At 45.4% G+C, this 20,750-nt stretch overlaps 1 protein-coding gene across 10 annotated transcripts in view; it reads left to right on the forward strand.

Annotated features, from left to right (window-relative positions):
- The window catches only part of PRKAG2 (protein kinase AMP-activated non-catalytic subunit gamma 2), a 324,559-nt gene that overhangs the window by 278,155 nt on the left and 25,654 nt on the right, over nucleotides 1-20,750 (forward strand). For 8 of the 10 annotated variants that reach the window (XM_032244967.1, XM_032244964.1, XM_032244973.1 and 5 more), the window contains one exon: nucleotides 103-212. In XM_032244967.1, coding sequence (XP_032100858.1) covers nucleotides 103-212 — 110 coding nt within the window. The remainder of the gene's footprint in view (nucleotides 1-102; nucleotides 213-20,750) is intronic. The other 2 variants (XM_032244965.1, XM_032244969.1) reach the window with 1 other exon arrangement.

Below are 20,750 nucleotides of genomic sequence, written 5' to 3' on the forward strand. Positions count from 1 at the left end.
ATTTTACCATTAAGTCAGTTAGTGATAGGTTTACGTATATGCTCTTCATCCGATTGAGGGAGTTCTTTCTTATTACTGATGTTTTGGCTTTTTCTCTTTTAGCAGTAGAAGACTCAGAAAGTGGTGTTTACATGCGATTCATGAGGTCACACAAGTGTTATGACATCGTTCCAACCAGTTCAAAGCTTGTCGTCTTCGATACTACATTACAAGTAAGTGTACTCATTTTCATGAATTTGTGGTATATTTTTTGGATGGCTACTTTATACGGTAATTAAAAACAGCAATGCAGCAGATGTTTATTGAGTCCTTTGCCCATATCAGGCACTGTGCTGAGGTTGTATCTGAGTTCTCAGTATCTATGGCAATCTTATAAGAAATGTGCTTTTACTGTTCTCTTCCTAAACACAGGGAAACTCAAACTCTAGAGTTTAAGAACTTAAGTCAGAAAGCTTTGGCTGGGCGCAGTGGCTTATGCCTGTAATCCCAGCACTTTGGGATGCTGAGGCTAGCGGATCACCTGAGGTCAGGAGTCAGAGACCAGCCTGACCAATGTGATGAAACCCCATCTCTACTAAAAATACAAAAATAACTGAGTGTGGTGGTACACGCCTGTAGTTCCAGATTCTCAGGACCCTGAGGCAGGAGAATCACTTGAATCTGGGAGGTAGAGGTTGCAGTGAATGCAGTGATCGTGCCACTGCACTCCAGCCTAGGCAACAAAGCAAGACTCTATCTCAAAAAAAAAAAAAAAAGAAAGAAAGAAAGAAAAGAAAGCTTAGTACACAAGTTCTGGAATTTGAGGACCTAATCCACAGAGCTATTACATGATGGGGTCTTGAACACAAGCCTGTCTAATGTGTGTTAGAACCTAAGCTGTTCATTATTAAACTGTATGACCTCTCTCAATAAATCCTCATGGTCTTTCTTAGTTATTTAGTAGAATAGATGATAAATAAATTTGAAATAATATTGGTTAAAAAGAAGAAAATCACTGAAATGGACAGTCTCTTGCAAGAAGAACTTACTGATCTCTTTTCTCAGAAAATTTGAATCTTAACATTTTGGTATTAAAATTATGCTTTTTGCAACTTAACTTTTTATCAACTTACTTTATATCAACGTAACTTACAATCACATATGAAAAGTCCCAAACATTACAAGAAAAAAACAAGCGAGCCCATTCAAAAGTGGGCAAAGGATATGAACAGATACTTTACAAAAGAAGACAGACTTGAGGCCAACAAACATATGAAAAATGCTCATCATCACTGGTCATCAGAGAAATGCAAATCAAAACTGCATTGAGATACCATCTCACGCCAGTTAGAATGGCGATCATTAAAAAATCTGGAGACAACAGATGCTGGAGAGGATGTGGAGAAATAGGAACACTTTTACACTGTTGGTGGGAGCGTAAATTAGTTCAACCATTGTGGAAGACAGTGTGGCGATTCCTTAAGGACCTAGAAATAGAAATTCCATTTGACCCAGCAATCCCATTACTGGGTATATATCCAAAGGATTATAAATCGTTCTACTATAAGGACACGTGCACACGAATGTTCATTGCAGCACTGTTTCCAATAGCAAAGACCTGGAACCAACCCAAATGCCCATCGATGGTAGACTGGACAGGGAAAATGTGGCACACATACACCTTGAAATATTATGCAGCCATCAAAAACGATGAGTTTGTGTCCTTTGTAGGGACATGGATGAACCTGGAAACCATCATTCTCAGCAAACTGACAGAAGAGCAGAAGATCAAACACCGCATGTTCTCACTCATAGGCGGGTGTTGAACAATGAGAACACATGGACACAGGGAGGGGAGCACTACACACTGGGGTCAGTTGGGGGAAAATAGGGGAGGGACGGTGAGGGGTGGGGAGTTGGGGAGAGATAGCAAGGGGAGAGATGCCAGATGTAGGTGATGGGGAGGAAGGCAGCAAATCACACTGCCACGTGTGTACCTATGCAACAATCTTGCATGTTCTTCACATGTACCCCAAAACCTAAAATGCAATAAAATAAATAAATGGGGGAAAAAAAAAGTCCCAAATAATGCACTCAATACGGTGATGAAACTATATTCAATGTAATCAAATGTGTGTCTACACACATGTCTGTGCATATACATTTAGTATATGATTTCTATATATATATTTTCCAAGTAGGATTGTCCTCAGTCGGGTTCCTCAGAGGTTAATGCTAAGCCAAGAATGTATGGGCAAGTGGTTTATGAAGATGCACTCCCAGGAGGTATGAAGGGATCAGAGGAAGAGCAGGGCAGGGAAGACACCCACCAAGGGCCCTGGAAGGGCAGCCTCAGCCTGAGTCCTCGGGGGCTTCAGCCGAAAGGCGCCCCGGAGTGTATCCGACCCCTCCCACAGCCCCGCAGTAGGGGATCCTCCCAGGCCCTTCCTGCTCCACCAGGTCCTTCAGACCTCCCCAGGGACCCCCAGTGTGGCCTGCTTCTGTTCCCACGCCCCACACCTGCATCCTCAGAGTGCTCCCCAGGCTCCTGGAGCCCCTTACCTGTGTTCTGTGCCTGGATGACCAAAGATGATTTTGCTTTTGGGTAATTTCTCATTCCAATTGTTTCTTGTTAACATGTGGAAATACAGTTGATTTTCGCAGATTGGCTTTATAACCGTTGTCTTTGCTAAAGAGTTCACTTTGGACCAGGTGACCTTCAGAGTCACTTTGAAAACCCTAAGATTCTCTGATTCTTTGACACAAAGAGGGAAGCATCCAAATACAACATTATAGTAGGGAAAATGGTAGGCGGTCGTTTTCAGAGATGTGGTCTTGAGAACTGTGACCACCTGTTTCAATGACAAAATAACCAGAAGTTCGGAATTCCCAAAATAGAGGAACTACTGGCTCAACCCATTTCAGCCTCACCCCCATCCCCAGAAGGCTTACTTTTTAAAATACCAGATATTCTGACCACTGGCATTTTTACCAACATAAAAATAAGTGACAGTAGGCCGGGCACGGTGGCTCACACCTGTAATCCCAGCACTTTGGGAGGCCGAGGAGGGCAGATCACTTGAGGTTAGGAGTTCAAGACCAGCCTGGCTAACTTGGTGAAACCCTTCTCTACTAAAAATACAAAAATTAGCCAGATGTGGTGGCGTGTGCCTATAGTCTCAGCTACTCGGGAGGCTGAGGTGAGAGGATCACTTGAACCCAGGAGGCGGGGGTTGTGGGGAGCTGAGATTGTGCCACTGCGCTCCAGCCTGGGTGACAGAGTGAGACTCAACAGAACAAGATTCTCAAAAAATAGTAAGTAACAGCTGATTTGACTTTTACCCGGCTTTCCATGTGTTACTCATTTTGGCTAAACGCTAAAGAAAGTCAAATGAGTAATACATGAAAAATGTGATGCCTTACGGATGTCCAAGGTCACTGATCCAGTAAATATCACTTCCCTAATTAACAGGAGCTGTGAGCATCATCTCCGGAAGCTATTTATCCTCGGAGGCTCTTAAGTTTGAGAGGAGCTGAGATGCATTACCATGGAAAGAGGGGGAGAAAGTTGTTTGGCCTTGGTTAAGACAGAGTAAAAGATGTATTTGAAAAGGGGTGATTTGAGTATTTTCTAGACACAGACTCCAGTAATAGCCATTGGCACACCCTCAAGAGCTAAAAAAGCAAACAGAAAATAGCCGCGTACCCAAAACAACCTGAGACTAGTTAAATAACTCCTCGCATAGGCATATAATAGAATACTGCATAGCCATTAAGAATGGAGCAAATGTTTGTCAGGAGTAGATTCATTTATTAGGAAAAAAGTAAGCTGCAGAACAGTACTCGGAATGACCACGTTATTCTGAGGGTATGATGTCATCAGAGCCGTAACTGGTCTGGGGAGCAAGGCCAGCCACTTGCGGGGAAGCTGGAAGAGTGTGTGCAGACAGGAGTAGAACAGAGCCCATGCAGAGGAGAGCAGAATGGAAGGCTGTGTGCCAGAAGGGGGGAAGAAGAGGAGTCTTGGGCTTGGCTTTTCTGTTTCCATCTTCGGTCTCTTGAGGGGCCGGCGGGACTCCCTGAACTTGGGTTCCGTGAGGTTCCGTCGGTGTAATGCTGGAATCTGGGGATACGTGTAGATCTGTCCTGGCCATCTCAGTCCTGATAAAGTGGAAATCAAATGTCCAACTGGAAGGGGCCTGCCTGCTGGGGAATGTAAGCCCCACTGTCCTCAAGAGCCACACGGTGCAGTGCAGCAGGGGCCCCCTGAGATACCCCACTGAGACCGGGTGTGGATTGAGACGGGGGGGCATGAATGTCAGAGCAGCCGCATCATCTACCTGTGCAGCATCCGTGTACTTCACAGGCCTGGACGAGCCCCGTCTCTGCCTGGCGAGAGAGTGTCACTGCATGCTCAGCATTCGGCTTTAGGGACCAGGTAGTACCCTGCTTGTGATGGGGAGCTCAGGTTGCATGGTCCTCACGTCTCCTGGCTATCCTGTTCAGTCTCTACAATGGCCTGCTTCAGGCAGCCAGGAACTGCTTCCCAGCGGGAAAGTCATTATCTGCAGGAGAAGGCATGGTTGTTTTGGGGTTAATCTTCCCTCAAAGCCCTCAGTGTCTGCTCTGTAAATTTCCTTTCGGTGGAGGCTTCCTACAGCATCCATAATATCAAGCTTGCTGGGTCCCAAGGCCACACAGAAGAGCAGCCTGGACTTCCACATGCCTGATCTTGCCCTGGGCCTCTCTGAAAACAGCTTTAGTGTCACTCGGTACTCATGTCAGAGCAGCGCGTGCACACGTGACACATGTTGCCTCCAGAACACCTGCCTGGTGGTCGCAGTGGCAGGTGGAGCGTGGAGTGGCAACTTGAAGTTCCCGTTGGAGGGGTCTCTCCAGTGTTTCAGGCTGTTGTGGGGTGTGAGACCCTAGTTCTGCAGGGTCTGTCCCTCACGCTCTGCCCTGCACATATCTCACAGAGACACCTAGAGCTCTGCTACTTCCTGCCTGTCTCATCCAGCCCACACAGCCATCAGCGCATGGGCCAGTGTGGCAATGTGTGTGTGAAGATGGCCAGCTTCTCTGCAGACCATAATAAGGTAGAGAGCGGGGGTGCTGCCGCCTTGAGACACACTGGCAAGTGTCCTGTTGCCAGGTAAAGCAGACTCCGTCTAGGGGTCCATGCAGATTGGTATAGGGAAAAAGAGTGTGTGCAGGCAGGGGCTGCAGGTCCTAAAGGTGTAATACGCTGGGAACAACCGCTGTAGTGGCAAGTTCGCTTTTCAGATTGAAGGGTCTCCCTCACCTGGACATTCCTTGGGGGCTCCAGGAGGGAGTGCCCTCTACCCTCTGGATGTGGAACGTGCGGGTTGCGCATGACAAATCCGTGCTGACTCCCCATGTCCCTAAGCACGTGGACTCCTTCTGTATAGTTCACTGTGCCACAGCATCTTAGCCTCATTAAAGATGGACTCAGCAGTGCCCTGCACTTCAGGCAGTCAATCAAGTGAGCGGTTAGAGCCACTGCCGGCTGCATGAACAAAACACTGAATGAACAGTTTCTAGGAAGACTACTCATAGCAATCGACCCCACCAAACTGGTGTTACATTTCTCGTCCTTGGCCTAACATTAGTAGCACCTGTTCCATACATACTTGCTAGGATTCTGCAGCTGTAAAATGGCAAGATCTCACAGTTTGTCTTGCATATAAGTGGTTCCCTGCCCTGCGGCATGTGGAGACCTGTCCCCAGTTACAGGTCATGGGCAGCAAGGACCGGCTGTGCTTTCCTTTGGGAGAGTGACAGCTCCACATGAGGTGCCTGTCCCAGGAAAGCTGTCACTGGACTTTAAAGAAAGGTGATTCCCAGACACTGGAGAGCCAGCTGTTCCCACTGCCTCGGGAGACAGAGGAACCCCCGGATCTGGAATCTCAGCTTCGTCTGAGTCCAGTCAGCTTTCCCTCTGTTGCCTGCCGGGGTCCTGCTCCTCCAGATCCGTGCCAGGCTTTCCCATCGAACCCGGTGAGGCCGCCAGTTCCTCCTGTGCATCCGCGCACCCCGCAGACTTACGCCTTGTGTTTGATTTTGGAAACAGCTCTGTAGCTACAAGAAAGAGATTCTCTGGGGACTGCCATAGAGGCTGTTGGGTTCTCTGTGTGTGTAGGTCCCGGACCTGGACTCGTGGTTTTCTCAGAGGCCCCAGCGCACTCACAGGATGCCCTCACACTGAGCCCTTTGGTCCTGACTTCTGCCTCAGTGGCTGGTGCGGTGGCCATGTGGACCCTGGTAGCCAACTGTCATCACAGTCTCAGAGGATGGCTTGTTTAGTCACAATGCTGTGGCCTGTCCTGGATTACAGGAATCCGATTTATTTCCCACTGAGAGCTCAACACCTTGTTAAACCCATGGACAGGAAACCAATTCCAACTCCTCCGTTTCTGGGAACCACTCTTGGGGGCAGTTTCATTTCTTTTCTCTCCCTTTTTTTTTTTTTTTTTTTTAAAGACAGAGCCTGACTCTGTCGCCCAAGCTGGAGTCCAGTGGCACGATCTTCATTCACTGCAACCCCTGCCTCCCAGGTTCAAGCAATTCTTGTGCCTCAACCACCTGAGTCGCTGGGATTACAGGCGCCCGCCACCACACCTGGCTAATTTTTTGTGTTTTTAGTAGAATTGTAGTTTCACCGTGGTGGCCAACTGGTCTCGAGCTCCTGGCCTCAAGCAGTCTGCTTGCCTCAGCCTCCCAAAGTGCTGGGACCATAGGTATGAGCCACTACACCCGGCAGTGGTGCCAGTTTCTCGATCAGTCATGGTTCAGTCAGGAGACAGAGGCCACACCAGTTACTTGAACAGAAAAAGAACATAACCAAATATTAACTGGTACCTGAAAGGATAAAGACAGACCTCTAAGGCAGTGTTCTCAAAGTCTGGCTCCGAGACCAGCGGCTTCAGCCTCAACTGGAACCTATAAAAATGCAGCTCATTGGACTCAGTCTCAGACCCGATCCGAAATGGGGGATTGAGGCTCAATGACGTGTGTTTCAGCACGATGCTAAGTGAGTCTGGTGTGCTCTACAGTGTTGTGGAGGAGGGGGTCCTGAGGCGTGCCCTCTAGCTGGTGCTCATGTCTCTGGGTGAGACTGGGGGCTTGAGGAAGCTCATTTTGCACAAAATGGGAAAACAACAGATTGGATTCAGCTGCTGCTACAGGAGGTGCCTGGTGCCCAGGTCAGGCAGTGCCTGGGTGGAGCTCACGGGAGCTGCAGGCAGACAGGAGCCCTGCAGGCAGCAGGCGGGAGGAGCAAGCCCTTCTTCCTGCTCCAGCTTTGAGTCCCTCTCTGGACCCCTTTATTGTGGGAGTCTGAAATAGACCGAAACAGGGTCTGCAAAGTCCCAGTGTCACCAAGCCAAGTTAGAGAGATGGGCGTAAAGCTGAGAGACAGTAACTTAATGACTGGCACAGTAGAGAAGGGGGCATCCCATTCCCTTCCAGATAAGCCCAGGAGTTCAGAGAAAGATAGGTATCTATCTTTAGCTTATTAACCTGTTTTCACACTGCTGATAAAGACATACCTGAGACTGGATAATTTTTAAAGAAAAGAAGTTTAAGGGACTCACAGTTCCACATGACTGGGGAGGCCTCACAATCATGGTGGAAGGCAAGGAGAAGCAAGGCACATCTTACACGGATGGTGGCAGGCAGACAGAGCTTATGCAGGGGAGCTCCTCTTTATCAAACCATCCCGTCGCTGGGCGTGGTGGCTCACACCTGTAATCCCAGCACTTGGGGAGGCCAAGGAGGGCAAATCAGTTGAGGCCAGGAATTGGAGACCAGCCTGGCCAACATGATGAAACCCTGTCTCTACTAAAAATATAAAAATTACCCAGGCATGGTGGCGGGCAACTGTAGTCCCAGCTCCTCGGGAGGCTGAGGCAGGAGAATCACTTGAACCCAGGAGATGGAGTTTACAGTGAACTGAGATCACACCACTGTACACCAGCCTGGGCAATAGAGCGAGAATGTGTCTTAAAAAAAAAAAAAAAAATCAGAGGCCGGGCGTCGTGGCTCACACCTATAATCCAGCACTTTGGGAGGCAGAGGCAGGTGGATCACGAGGTCAGAAGTTCAAGACCAGCCTGACCAAGATGGTGAAACCCTGTCTTAAATTAAAAAAAAAAAAAAAAATCAGATCTCGTGAGACTTATTCACTATATGGAAAGAGCACAGGAAAGACTTGCCCCCCACCCCCCGTGATTCAATTGCCTCCCACTGTGTCCCTCCCACTGGGTCCCTCCCACAACACGTGGGAATTATGGGAACTACAATTTAAGATGCGATTTAGGTGGGGACACAGCCAAACCATATCAGTTAGTGATTCCAAAAGATGACACCTCAAGAATTATGAGAGGCCCAAAAATAAATAAAATTTCATAATGAAATTTTCACACCCTAGGATTGCAGGGGAAGCATTAGGAACGATCTAGGCCTTTCCACACAGTGTCAATGTGACTTCTTTTAGCAATGTTGTACAAATGATAGCTTTTTTTTTTTTTTAAACAAATGTTTTATTTTAGAAGAGTTTTAGATTTACAGACACATGACAAAGGTAGTACAGGCAGTTTGCATATACCCCACACCCAGCTTAATCTGGACATCTTGCGTTGGTGTGGTCTATATTTGTCTCAGTTAATGAACCAGTCTTGATACAGGATTATTTGCTAAAGTCCATGCTTTCTTCAGATTTCCTTAGTTTTTACCTAATGCCATTTTCTGTTGGAGGATCCCATCTAGGTTACCCTGTCACGTCTCGTCATCATGCCTCCTTAGGTGGGACAGCTTCTCAGACAGATGTTCCCTGTGTTTGACGCCTTGATGGCTTTGAGGAGTGTCAGTCAGGTATTTTGCAGATTGCCCTCTGTTGAGATTTGCCCAATGATTTATTATGATCAGACTGGAAATGTGCCTTTGGAGGAGGAAGAGCAGAGAGAGGTAAAGCGCCCTTTTCATCACTCCATCTCCAGGGAGTGACTTACCACTCTCCATTACCCGGCCGAGGTATGCCAGGTTTTCCCACCATGAGGTTCTTCTTTTTCTTCCTCCTTTCCACGCCATCATCGCAAGAAGGAAGTCACCATGCACAACCCACACTTAGCCAGTGGGGAGTGATGCGTCACCTCCGGGAGGGCTGAGCAGCTACGTGCGTTAGTTGGGATTTTTCTGCAAAGGAGATTTGTATCTTCTCCATCTATTTATTTATTCAGTCATCTATTTCAGTGTGAATTTATGGATGTTTGTTTTATACTTTATAGTCCATAACAACTTCATTTTGTTGCTTACATTATTCCAGGCATTGTGATTTTTAATAATGCCAACAAAAACCAGGCAAGTATCCAAATAAGTGACTGTTTGCCAAGCACTGTTTTTTCTTTTTGAGACAGAATCTCACTCTGTTGCCCAGGTTGGAGTACAGTGGCACGATCTTGGCTCACTGCAGCCTCTCCCTCCCAGGTTCAAGTGATTCTCCCACCACAGCCTCCCGAGTAGCTGGGATTATAGGCGTATGCCACCACCATGCCTAGCTGATTATTTTTGTATTTTTAGTAGAGGCTTCACCTGTTGGACAGGCTGGTCTTGAACTCCTGACCTCAAGTGATCCACCCACCTCAAAGAATGAGTAGAGAATATGGAATGCAGAACACATGATAAAAAGTAAAGTAAAAGGAGAGCTTGAATAGGAGGGAGCGGCACAGGGCAATCCTAGTTTAGTGTTAACATTAAGAGGCACAAAAAGAAGGGGCGCTTGATTATTTTGAAAGCAAGAAGAAAAGAGAAGCCTGGCCCTGTTGTTCGAGACCGATGCTGCTGATGCTGATCAAGAGAAAGCAGAACTGTTCAGCTCAGATTGTACTTTGTTCCTTATCAAGAAAATGATCTTCAAATGGAAGAGGTAAAGTAATCATGATAAGAGGAAACTAAAGCGCATGGTAGTTGTGGAGAGCATCTGTCAGCACTAACACGTCTCATTTCTGATCCAGATGAATCACACCCTACCATAAAAGGGAACTTAGAAAGGAGATTCCCAGCCTGTTCGTGATATTGGAGGAATTGCAGAGAAGAGGTCTGATTTTGGAGGCCAGAGATAAAAGGAAAGAGCAGATAGATTTCTCAGAAAGCAGAGGCTGGGGAATATGGTGTCAATACCAGCTGAGATTTATGAATGAATGGAATCTGTCATGAATTGGCCAAAAAAAATCCACAGGAGATTCATCTGCCGTTCTTTGCAGCTGTTGCATAGATGCCCGTGCCTCGATAGGCACGTCTGGATTCCAGCTAGACAAGGCTGGCAGAGCCTGGCACGAGGTCCCAGAGGATAGGATGCGGAGCTGCAGCTTGGCAGCCAGGCGAATCAACTCATGTCTAGATCACAGTCAGCCTGCAGCAAGGTTTCTAATTGTGTTGGATGCCTCTTGTGGGCCATTTCTAAAGCCATTTGCATCGCCTCATAGTCCAGCCACTCATCACTCCATGCAGGGGCAGTGGCACCACCCTCAGCTCAGGACCATGTGCCCCAGCTTCCTTGGCCAGGGGAGGATGGGAGCCAGCAGCCACATGCGGTCCTAGGAAGATCCTTCAGGCTCAGGAACCGTCCTGCCCTGACTCACCCGCCCACCCGACTCCTTCCTCCCTTCCTGTACTTCGGCTCCCTGGCGTCACATTCCCAAATACGCTCTGCCTTCGGGGGAGCCCCAGCTGAGAAAGTGGGGGTATGCCAGAGGATTCTTGTGCCTCACGCTCTTCAACTTTGGAAGTGATTTAATATTGATTTCGTTGATGGCATCATCTAATTAACAGATGACTTGAAAGCATGTGGGATAGCTGATAATGATCGAAATGCAGAGAGATTCCTCAGTATGTGAAGTTACACATAGGACCACTTAATATGGCATCAAGGACAGAAGAAATGAGAGCATGTCACTATTCTAGAAAATGTGAAAACGAGGGCTGAGAACCGGGAGGGAGAATGGCAGGCCCTGCTGCACACAGGCTCATTCAGGAATGTGCTGGAGCAGAAGGCAGACTAGTGGCTGAGAGATTTTCATAATTAAAAGTGACCGCTAACAGTTGGCATGGACACACCGAGTCCACAGGTGGGCTTCTTGCTTGGTGGGCTTCCCTGAAGAGCAGTAGACCAGCCATCTTTTCACTGGAGGCCCCGTGTTCCTATCTGTCTGCTTTATTTCTGGAGCAGTTCGTTTCCTCCAGAAAACAGTCCTTCCATGGCGATGGTGGGAAACTGTTCATCTTAAGTGGAAGGAGTACTGTGGGCATGGGGGACACAGAAGCTGAGTTCAGGGAAGGAGGAGTCATGTGGCTGGCAAGGTAGGCCTGGGCCTGGATGGAGGAGGGTCTTGAGGACAATATATATATATATATATATATATATATTTTTTTTTTTTGCGCTTTAGGTTCTGGGGTACATATATGGCAATGTGGTTTGCTGCCTCCGTCCCCCCATCATCTGTATATGGCATTTCTCCCCATGTTATCCCTCCCCAACCTCCCTACACCCTGCTATCCTGCCCCTATTACCCCACCACAGACCCCAGTATGTGATGCTCCCCTCCCTGTGTCCATGTGTTCTCATTGTTCAACACCCGCCTGTGAGTAAGAACATGCAGTGTTTGATTTTCTGTTCTTGTGTCAGTTTGCTGAGAATGATGGTTTCCAGATTCATCCATGTCCCTACATAGGACACGAACTCATCATTTTTTATGGCTGCATAGTATTCCATGGTGTATATGTGCCACATTTTCCTTGTCTAGTCTATCATCAATGGGCATTTGGGTTGGTTCCAGGTCTTTGCTATTGTAAACAGTGCTGCAATGAACATTTGTATGCATATGTCTATAACAGAATGATTTATAATCCTTTGGATATATACCCAGTAACGGGATTGCTGGGTCAAATGGAATTTCTATTTCTAGGTCCTTAAGGAATCGCCACACTGTCTTCCACAATGGTTGAACTAATTTACACTCCCACCAACAGTGTAAAAGTGTTCCTATTTCTCCACATCCTCTCCAGCATCTGTTGTCTCCAGATTTTTTAATGATCCCCATTCTAACCGGCGTGAGATGGTATCTCAGTGTAGTTTTGATTTGCATTTCTCTGATGACCAGTGATGATGAACATTTTTTCATATGTTTGTTGGCCTCATATATGTCTTCTTTTGAAAAATGTTAACATCCTTTGCCCACTTTTGAATGGGTTTGTTTTTTTCTTGTATATCTGTTTTAGTTCTTTGTAGATTCTGGATGTTAGCCTGTTGTCAGATGGGTAGATTGCAAAAATTTTTTCCCATTCTCTTGGTTGCCGGTTCACGCTAATGACTGTTTCTTTTGCTGTACAGAAACTCTAGAGTTTAATTAGATCCCATTTGTCTATTTTGGCTTTTGTTGCCAATGCTTTTGGTGTTTTAGTCATGAAGTCTTTGCCCATGCCTATGTCCTGAATGGTTTTGCCTAGGTTTTCTTCTATGGTTTTTATGGTGTTAGGTCTTATGTTTAAGTCTTTAATCCATCTGGAGTTAATTTTAGTGTAAGGTGTCAGAAAGGGGTCCAGTTTCTGCATTCTGCACATGGCTAGCCAGTTTTCCCAACACCATTTATTAAACAGGGAATCCTTTCCCCATTGCTTGTTTTTGTCAGGTTTGTCAAAGATCAGATGTTTGTAGATGTGTGGTGTTGCCTTCAAGGCCTATGTTCTGTTCCACTGGTCTATATCTCTGTTTTGGTACCATTACTATACTGTTTTGATTACTGTAGCCTTGTAGTATAGTTTGAAGTCAAGTAGCGTGATGCCTCCAACTTTGTTCTTTTTTTTTTTTTTTTAATTGCATTTTAGGTTTTGGGGGCTTTGTTCTTTTTGCTTAAAATTGTCTTGGCTATGTGGGCTCTCTTTTGGTTCCATATGAAGATTAAGGTGGTCTTTTTCCAGTTCTGTGAAGGTGGTCATAGATAGCCTGATGGGGATAGCGATGAATCTATAAATTACTTTGGGCAGTATGGCCATTTTCACAATATTGATTCTTCCTAACCATGAGCATGGAATATTTCTCCATCTGTTTGTCTCCTCTCTTATTCCTTGATCAGTGGTTTATAGTTCTCCTTGAAGAGGTCCTTTACATCCTCTGTTAGTTGTATTCCTCGGTATTTTATTCTCTTTGTAGCAATTGTGAATGGCAGTTCGTTCTTGATTTGGCTGTCTTTAAGTCTGATTGGTGTATAGGAATGCTTGTGATTTCTGATTTTCTATCCTGAAATTTTGCTGAAGTTGCTTATCAGTTTAAGGAGATTTCGGGCTGAGACGATGGGGTCTTCTAAATATACAATCACGTCATCTGCAAATAGAGACAATTTGACTTCCTCCTTTCCTAATTGAATACCCTTTATTTCTTTTTCTTGCCTGATTGCTCTGGCTAGAACTTCCAATACCATATTGAATAGGAGTGGTGGGAGAGGGCATCCTTGTCTACTGCCAGTTTTCAAAGGGAATGCTTCCAGTTTTTTGCCCATTCAGTATGATATTGGCTGTGGGTTTGTCGTAAATAGCTTCTATTATTTTGAGATACATTCCATCGATACCTAGTTTATTGAGAATTTTTAGCATAAAGGGCTGTTGAATTTTGTCAAAGGCCTTCTCTGCATCAATTGAGATAATCATGTGGTTTTTGTCTTTGGTTCTGTTTATGTGGTGGATTATTTTTATAGACTTGCGTATGTTGAACTAGCCTTGCATCCCCAGGATGAAGCCCACTTGATCATGACGGATAAGCTTTTTGATGTGCTGTTGCAATCAGTTTGCCAGTATTTTATTGAAGATTTTTGCATCTGTGTTCATCATGGATATTGGCCTGAAGTTTTCTTTTTTTGTTGAGTCTCTGCTGGGTTTTGGTATCAGGATGATGTTGCTTTCATAAAATGATTTGGGAAGGATTCCCTCTTTTTGGATCATGTGGAATAGTTTCAGAAGGAATGGTACCAGCTCCTCTTTGTATGTCTGGTAGAATTCGACTGTGATCCATCTGGACCTGGGCTTTTTTTGGGCTATTAATTGCTGCCTCAACTTTAGCCCTTGTTTTTGGTCTATTCAGGGTTTCAACTTCTTTCTGGTTTAGGTTTGGGAGGGTGCAAGTGTCCAGGAATTTATTCATTTCTTCCAGGTTTACTAGTTTATGTGCATAGAGTTGTTTGTAGTAATCTCTGATGGTAGTTTTTATTTCTGTGGACTCTGTGGTGATATCCTCTTTATCGTTTTTTATTGCATCTATTTGATTCTTCTCTCTTTTCCTTTTTATTAATGTGGCTGGTGGTCTATTTTGTTGATCTTTTCAAATAACCAGCTCCTGGATTTATTGATTTTTTGAAGGTTTTTTTTTGTGTCTCCATCTCCTTCTGTTCTGCTCTGATCTTAGTTATTTCTTGTCTTCTGCTAGCTTTTAGGTTTTTTTGATCTTGCTCCTCTACTCTTTCAATTTTGATGATAGGGTGTCGATTTTAGATCTTTCCTTGCTTCTCATGTGGGCATTTATTGCTATAAATTTTCCTCTAGACACTGCTTTAAATGTGTCCCAGAGATTCTGGTACGTTGTGTCTTCGTTCTCATTGGTTTCAAAGACCATCTTTATTTCTGCCTTCATTTCATATTTATCCAGTCAACATTCAAGAGCCAGTTGTTTAGTTTCCATGAAGCTGTGTCGTTCTGAGTTAGTTTCTGAATTCTGAGTTCTAAATTGATTGTACTGTGGTCTGAGAAACTGTTTGTTACGATTTCCGTTTTTTGCATTTGCTGAGGAGTGATTTACTTCCAATTAAGTGGTCAATTTTAGAGTAAGTGCGATGTGGCGCTGAGAAGAATGTATATTCTGTGGATTTGGGGTGGAGAGTTCTGTAGATGTCTATTAGGTTTGCTTAGTCCAGATCTGAGTTCAAGTCCTGGATATCCTTGTTAATTTTCTGTCTTGTTGATCTGTCTAATATTGACACTGGAGTGTGAAAGTCTCCCACCATTATTCTGTGGGAGTCTAGATCTCTTTGTAGGTCGTTAAGAACTTGCTTTATGTATCTGGGTGCTCCTGTATTGGGTGCTCCTGTATTGGGTGCGTGTATATTTAGGATTGTTAACTCTTCTTGTTGCATTGATCCTTTTACCATTATGTAATGCCCTTCTTTGTCTCTTTTGATCTTTGTTGGTTTAAAGTCCATTTTATCAGAGATGAGAATTGCAACTCTGCCTTTTTTTTACTCTCCATTTGTTTGGTAAATCTTCCTCCATCCCTTTATTTTGAGCCTATGTGTATCCTTGCACGTGAGATGGGTTTCCTGGATACAGCACACCGATGGGTCTTGACTTCTTATCCAATCTGCCAGTCTGTGTCTTTTGATTGGGGCATTTAGCCCATTTGCATTTAAGGTTAATATTGTTATGTGTGAATTTGATCCTGCCATTTTGATGCTGGCTGGTTATTTTGCCCATTAGTTGACACAGTTTCTTCATTGTGTCAATGCTCTTTACCATTTGGTATGTTTTTGGAGTGGCTGGTATTGGTTGTTCCTTTCTATGTTTAGTGCTTCTTTCAGGAGCTCTTGTAAGGCAGGCCTGGTGGTGATGAAATCTCTGAGCAATTGCTTGTTCATAAAGGATTTTATTTCTCCTTCACTTATGATGCTTAATTTGGCTGGATATGACATTCTAGGTTGAAAGTTCTTTTCTTTAAGGATGTTGAATATTGGCCCCCACTCTTTTCTGGCTTGTAGGGTTTCCACCGAGAGATCCACGGTGTGTCTGATGGGCTTCCCTTTGTGGGTAACTTGACCTTTCTCTCTGGCTGCCCTTAGCAATTTTTCCTTCATTTAAACCCCGGTGAATCTGACGATTATGTGCCTTGGGGTTGCTCTTCTTGAGGAATGTCTTTGTGGTGTTCTCTGCATTTCCTGAACTTGAATATTGACCTCCCTTGCTAGGTTGGGGAAGTTTTCCTGGATAATATCCGGAAGAGTGTTTTCTAGCTTGTATTCATTCTCTGCATCACATTCAGGTACACCTATCAAACGTAGATTAGGTCTTTTCACATAGTCCCATATTTCTTGGAGGTGTTGTTCATTTCTTTTCACCCTTTTTTCTCTAACCTTGCCTTCACGTTTTATTTCATTGAGTTGAACTTCAATCTCTGATATCCTTTCTTCTGCTTGGTCGATTCTGCTATTGAAACTTGTGTATGCTTTGCAAAGTTCTCAGGTTGTGTGTTTCAGCACCATCAGTTCATTTATATTTTTCTCTAAGCTGTTTATTCTCATTAGCATTTTGTCAAACCTTTTTTCAAAGTTCCTAGTTTCTTTGCATTGAGTTAGAACATGTTCTTTTAGCTCAGAGAAGTTTATTACCCACGTTCTGAAGCCTGTTTCTGTCAATTCATCAGATTCATTCTCCATCCTACCATGTTCCCTTGCTGGTGAGGAGCTGTGATCCCTTGGAGGAGGAGAGGTGTTCTGGTTTTGGGTGTGTTCATCCCTTTTGCGCTGGTTTCTTCCCATCTTTGTGGATTTATTTACCTGGGGTCTTTGCAGTTGGTGACTTTCGGATGGGTTCTCTAAGTGGATGTCCATTTTGTTGATGATGAAGTTATTTCTTTCTGTTTTTTTAGTTTTCCTTCTAATAGTCAGGACCCTGTGCTATAGGACTGCTGGAGGTCCACTCCAGACTCTGCTTGCCTGGGGATCAACTGCAGTGGCTGCAGAGCAGTAAGGGTTGCTACCAGTTTCTTTTTCTGTTATCTTCGTCCCAGAAGGATACCCACCAGATGTCAGCCTGAGCTTTCCTTTATGAGGTGTCTTTTTGGATATATGGGGGTCGGGGAGCTGCTTGAGGAGACAGTCTGTCCCTTATAGGAGCTGAAGTGCTGAGCTGTGAGCTCCATTGCTCCATTCAGAGCTGCTGGGCAGGTGCGTTTAACTCTGCTGCAGCGGAACTCATAACCACCTTTTTTCCCAGGTGCTCTGTCCTGGGAAGGTGGGACTTTATTTATAAGTTCCTGATGTGCTGCTGCCTTTTTTCAGAGATGCCTTACCCTGCAAGAAGGTTGCCTAGTCACAATCTGCCAGCAGAGTCGTTGCTGAACTGCCATGGGCTCTGCCCAGCTGCTGTTAGAACTTCCTTGTGGTTTTGTTTATAGAGGTATGGTTAGAACTGCCTTGGTAATGGTGGTTGCCTCAGTATTTGTGGACTGCCTCTGTAATGGCAGACTGTCTCAGTAATGGCAGATTGCCTCCATAATGGTGGACTGCCTTGGTAATGGTGGACTGCCTTGGTAATGGTGGACTGCCTCAGTAATGGCAGACACCATTCTTCCCACAAAGCTGGACTGTCCCTGGTCCAGCTGCACTTGCTTCAAAACTGTCAGTCTAGAGCGTTTCAGATTGCTGGTCTTTGTAGGGGTGGGACCCACAGAGCCAGATCACCTGGCTCTCCTTCAGCCCCTTTTTTTCAGTTGAATGGGCGGCTCTGTCTCCCAGGCATTCCAGGCACCAGTTGAAACAGCCACCCAGATTTGTGTGAGTTTTTGTGCGGAGACCCGCTGCACTGGCTAAAACAGCTGTGCAGGAAACTCATGGCGCTTTTCAGCCTGGGAATCTCCTGGTCTATGGGCAGTAATAACTCGTTTGGAAATGGCGGTGATCACTCACCCTCTGCATTGTTCTCGCTGGGGACTGCACTCCGGAGCTGTTCTATTCAGCCATCTTGGATCCCTCTCCTTGAGGACCATATTTAAGAAGCTGGACCCAGGCCAGGTGCAGTGGCTCACACCTGTAATCCCAGCACTTTAGGAGGCCAAGGTGGGCAGATCACGAGGTCAGGAGATCAAGACCATCCTGGCTAACACGGTGAAACCCCGTATGTACTAAAAAAACAAAAAATTAACCTCGGTGTGTTGGCACCCAGGGATAGGATCCCTGTAATCCCAGCTACTCCGGAGGCTGAGGCAGGAGAATTTCTTGAATCCAGGAGGTGGAGGTTGCAGTGAGCCGAGATCACACCACTGCACTCCAACCTGGAAAACAGAGCGAAGACTCTGTCTCAAAAAAAAAAAAAAAAAGCTGGACCCTTCTTGATGCAGTAGATATCAGCATTAATTTTAAAAGCTTCGCAATCATCTGAATGACTGAAGATCAGAGTGAAACTGTAGGAAGCAGTGAGGCATCAGGAGCAGCTTCGCGTTCTGGGGACACAGGTGTGCTCCTTGGCGTAGACTGCCAGAGGCTCGTAGAGCAGCTTGGGCCTGCTCACTGTTCCAAAAACTTCTCTCCCTATTAAGATTTCATTTCCCATCTTTACTTATCTAATTATCACATTTGCTTGTTTGAAAATCCTATTAAAATGTAAATTTTAACATTAATAGTAGTTTGAGCAAATTGCATATCAGTTGAATGGAAAGAAATTTTCAAAGGTACTCAAGGCCCCTGAGAGGTTTTTTCCTGCAAATTGGCACTAGATTGTGTTAGTCCTCTTTGTATCCTGTTTATTGGTTAATTGGAACACCCCGTGCCATCTATAATTATGAAGCATTTTCCAAGTATAATTTTAAATTGCTTTATAAACAGCTCTGTGCACGTGTTCTTAAGAAGGCCACGTTTTAAAGCTGGGCACAGTGGCTCACGCCTGTAATCCTAGCACTTTGGGAAGCTGAGGCAGTCAGATCACCTGAGGTCAGGAGTTCGAGACCAACCTGACCAACATGGAGAAACCCAGTCTCTAAAAAGCAAAAAAAGAAAAAGCCACATTTTAGAAGGCTTCATTATTGCGAAGAGGTCAGCAAAACCACAAAAGTGTCAGCCCCCTCCCTGAGCGCACCTAGGACACTCCTCTTTAAGGCACCATATGAGTGTCTTGTCCATCTGGAATATCATACAAGATCTTTGAAGGATGGAATTGAAGCTTCTTCAGTGACCTGTGGAAAGGTCAATGGTACATGTGTGTGAAATTAAAAGAATAAATCTTTCATCCCAGCACTTTGGGAGGCCAGAGCAGGAGGATCACTTGAGGCCCAGAGAACAGCCTAGGCAACATGGTAAGACCCCATCTCTACAAAAAGATTTAAAATTTAGCTGAGCATGGTGGCATGTGCCTATGATTCCAGTTACTCGGGAGACTGAGGCAGAAGGATCACTTGAGCCTGTGAGGTCGAGCTGCAGTGAGCCATGACCATACCACTGTACTCCAGCCTGGGCAACAGAGTGAGACCCTGTCTCCAAAATGAAAAAATATATATATCAAATATCTGTTGGCTTCTGGTTTGGCCAGTATAGGGTGGAAATTTTAAGCATTTGTTCTTCTTGGCTGTTAGTACTGAGTACTATACTGAATATCTTCAAATACAAGCCCATTCAATCCACACACTACCACTGTGAGGAAATATCATCCATTAGCCCCATTTTATAAAGAAAGTTGAGGCTGACAGCAGGTTAAGTGACTGGCCACCACACAGCTGGCAGGGCTCGAGGAGCCTGCGGGAAAGTCTTGGTGCTTGAGGCCATCAGGAAAACAAAATGAGATGCTGTGCGTGTTATTTCAGTTCGGGAAATGAGGCAGTGTCGTTGTTCCGTAGAGATACACATTTTACGTGGAAACGAGAAGTTGAAGTCCAGTAGGTGTAGCACTTTAGCTCATGGACAAGAACCGGATGGCCTCTGAATTCACTCCATGTGCTCCCGAGAGCCTTGGTTGTTTTACCTTCTGTTGCAGAAGAAATACCGCTTTTCACATTAAATTCTGCACATTCTCTTTGCCATTGAACTGCTGCTTTTCTGGGGCTTTTCTCTCTATAAACCTGGCCATTGGGCTTGGTGAGGTGGCTCACCCCTGTAATTCCCAGCACTTTGAGAGGCAGAGGCAGGAGGATCACTTGAGTTCAGGGGTTCAAGACCAGCCTGGGCAACATAGTGGGACACTGTCTCTATAAAGAATAAAAAAAGAAGCTGGCTGTGGCGGTGTGCACCTGTGGTCCCAGCTACTCAGGAGGCTTAGGCAGGAGGACCACTTGAGCCCAGGAGGTTGAGACTGCAGTGAGCCATGTTCCTGCCACTGCATGCCAGCCTGGGCAACAGAGCAAGACCCTGTCATTCATTCATTCATAGATAGATAGATAGATCCCCCTATCGGAGCGAGACTGTCTCAAATTCATTCATTCATTCACCCCTCTCTCCCCCCCTCCTTCCCTCCATCCATCCCTCCCTCCATCCCTCCATCCCTTCATCCCTCCATCCCTCCATCCCTCCCTCCCTTTCTCTCTTCATCCCTCCACCCCTCCCTCCCTCCATTCCTCCATCCCTCCCTCCATCCCTTCATCCCTCCATCCCTCCTTGCCCTTGGCCATGCAGCTCAGTGTCCTTTATTTCAGAATTAACTTGGTTCAGCACATGTGATCAGTTTCTAACATCTGTATTATTACCCCATATAGTTTCCATATGGGTGTTTGCCACCTTAAGAATCAGTGTTATGCAATTATTTCCTGTTTGTTTGCTTCACAGTGGCCTCACTGTGAACAGTAGCTGCAGCATGTCTGGGGCTAAATGCTTTCGTCGCAGATTAGTCTGAGAATTTATCATGGGGAAGCAGAATGTTTTTTCTGATTCTGAAGTAACAGTCATTTTATTCGAGTGTCAAAATTAAACCCTTGCTTTTGTTGGTATCATTCTTTTAAGCTTGACATTTTCATA

This window comes from Sapajus apella, unplaced genomic scaffold (assembly GCF_009761245.1).
Source record: "Sapajus apella isolate SASKATOON/1434 unplaced genomic scaffold, GSC_monkey_1.0 scaffold56, whole genome shotgun sequence".
Taxonomy (NCBI): domain Eukaryota; kingdom Metazoa; phylum Chordata; class Mammalia; order Primates; family Cebidae; genus Sapajus; species Sapajus apella.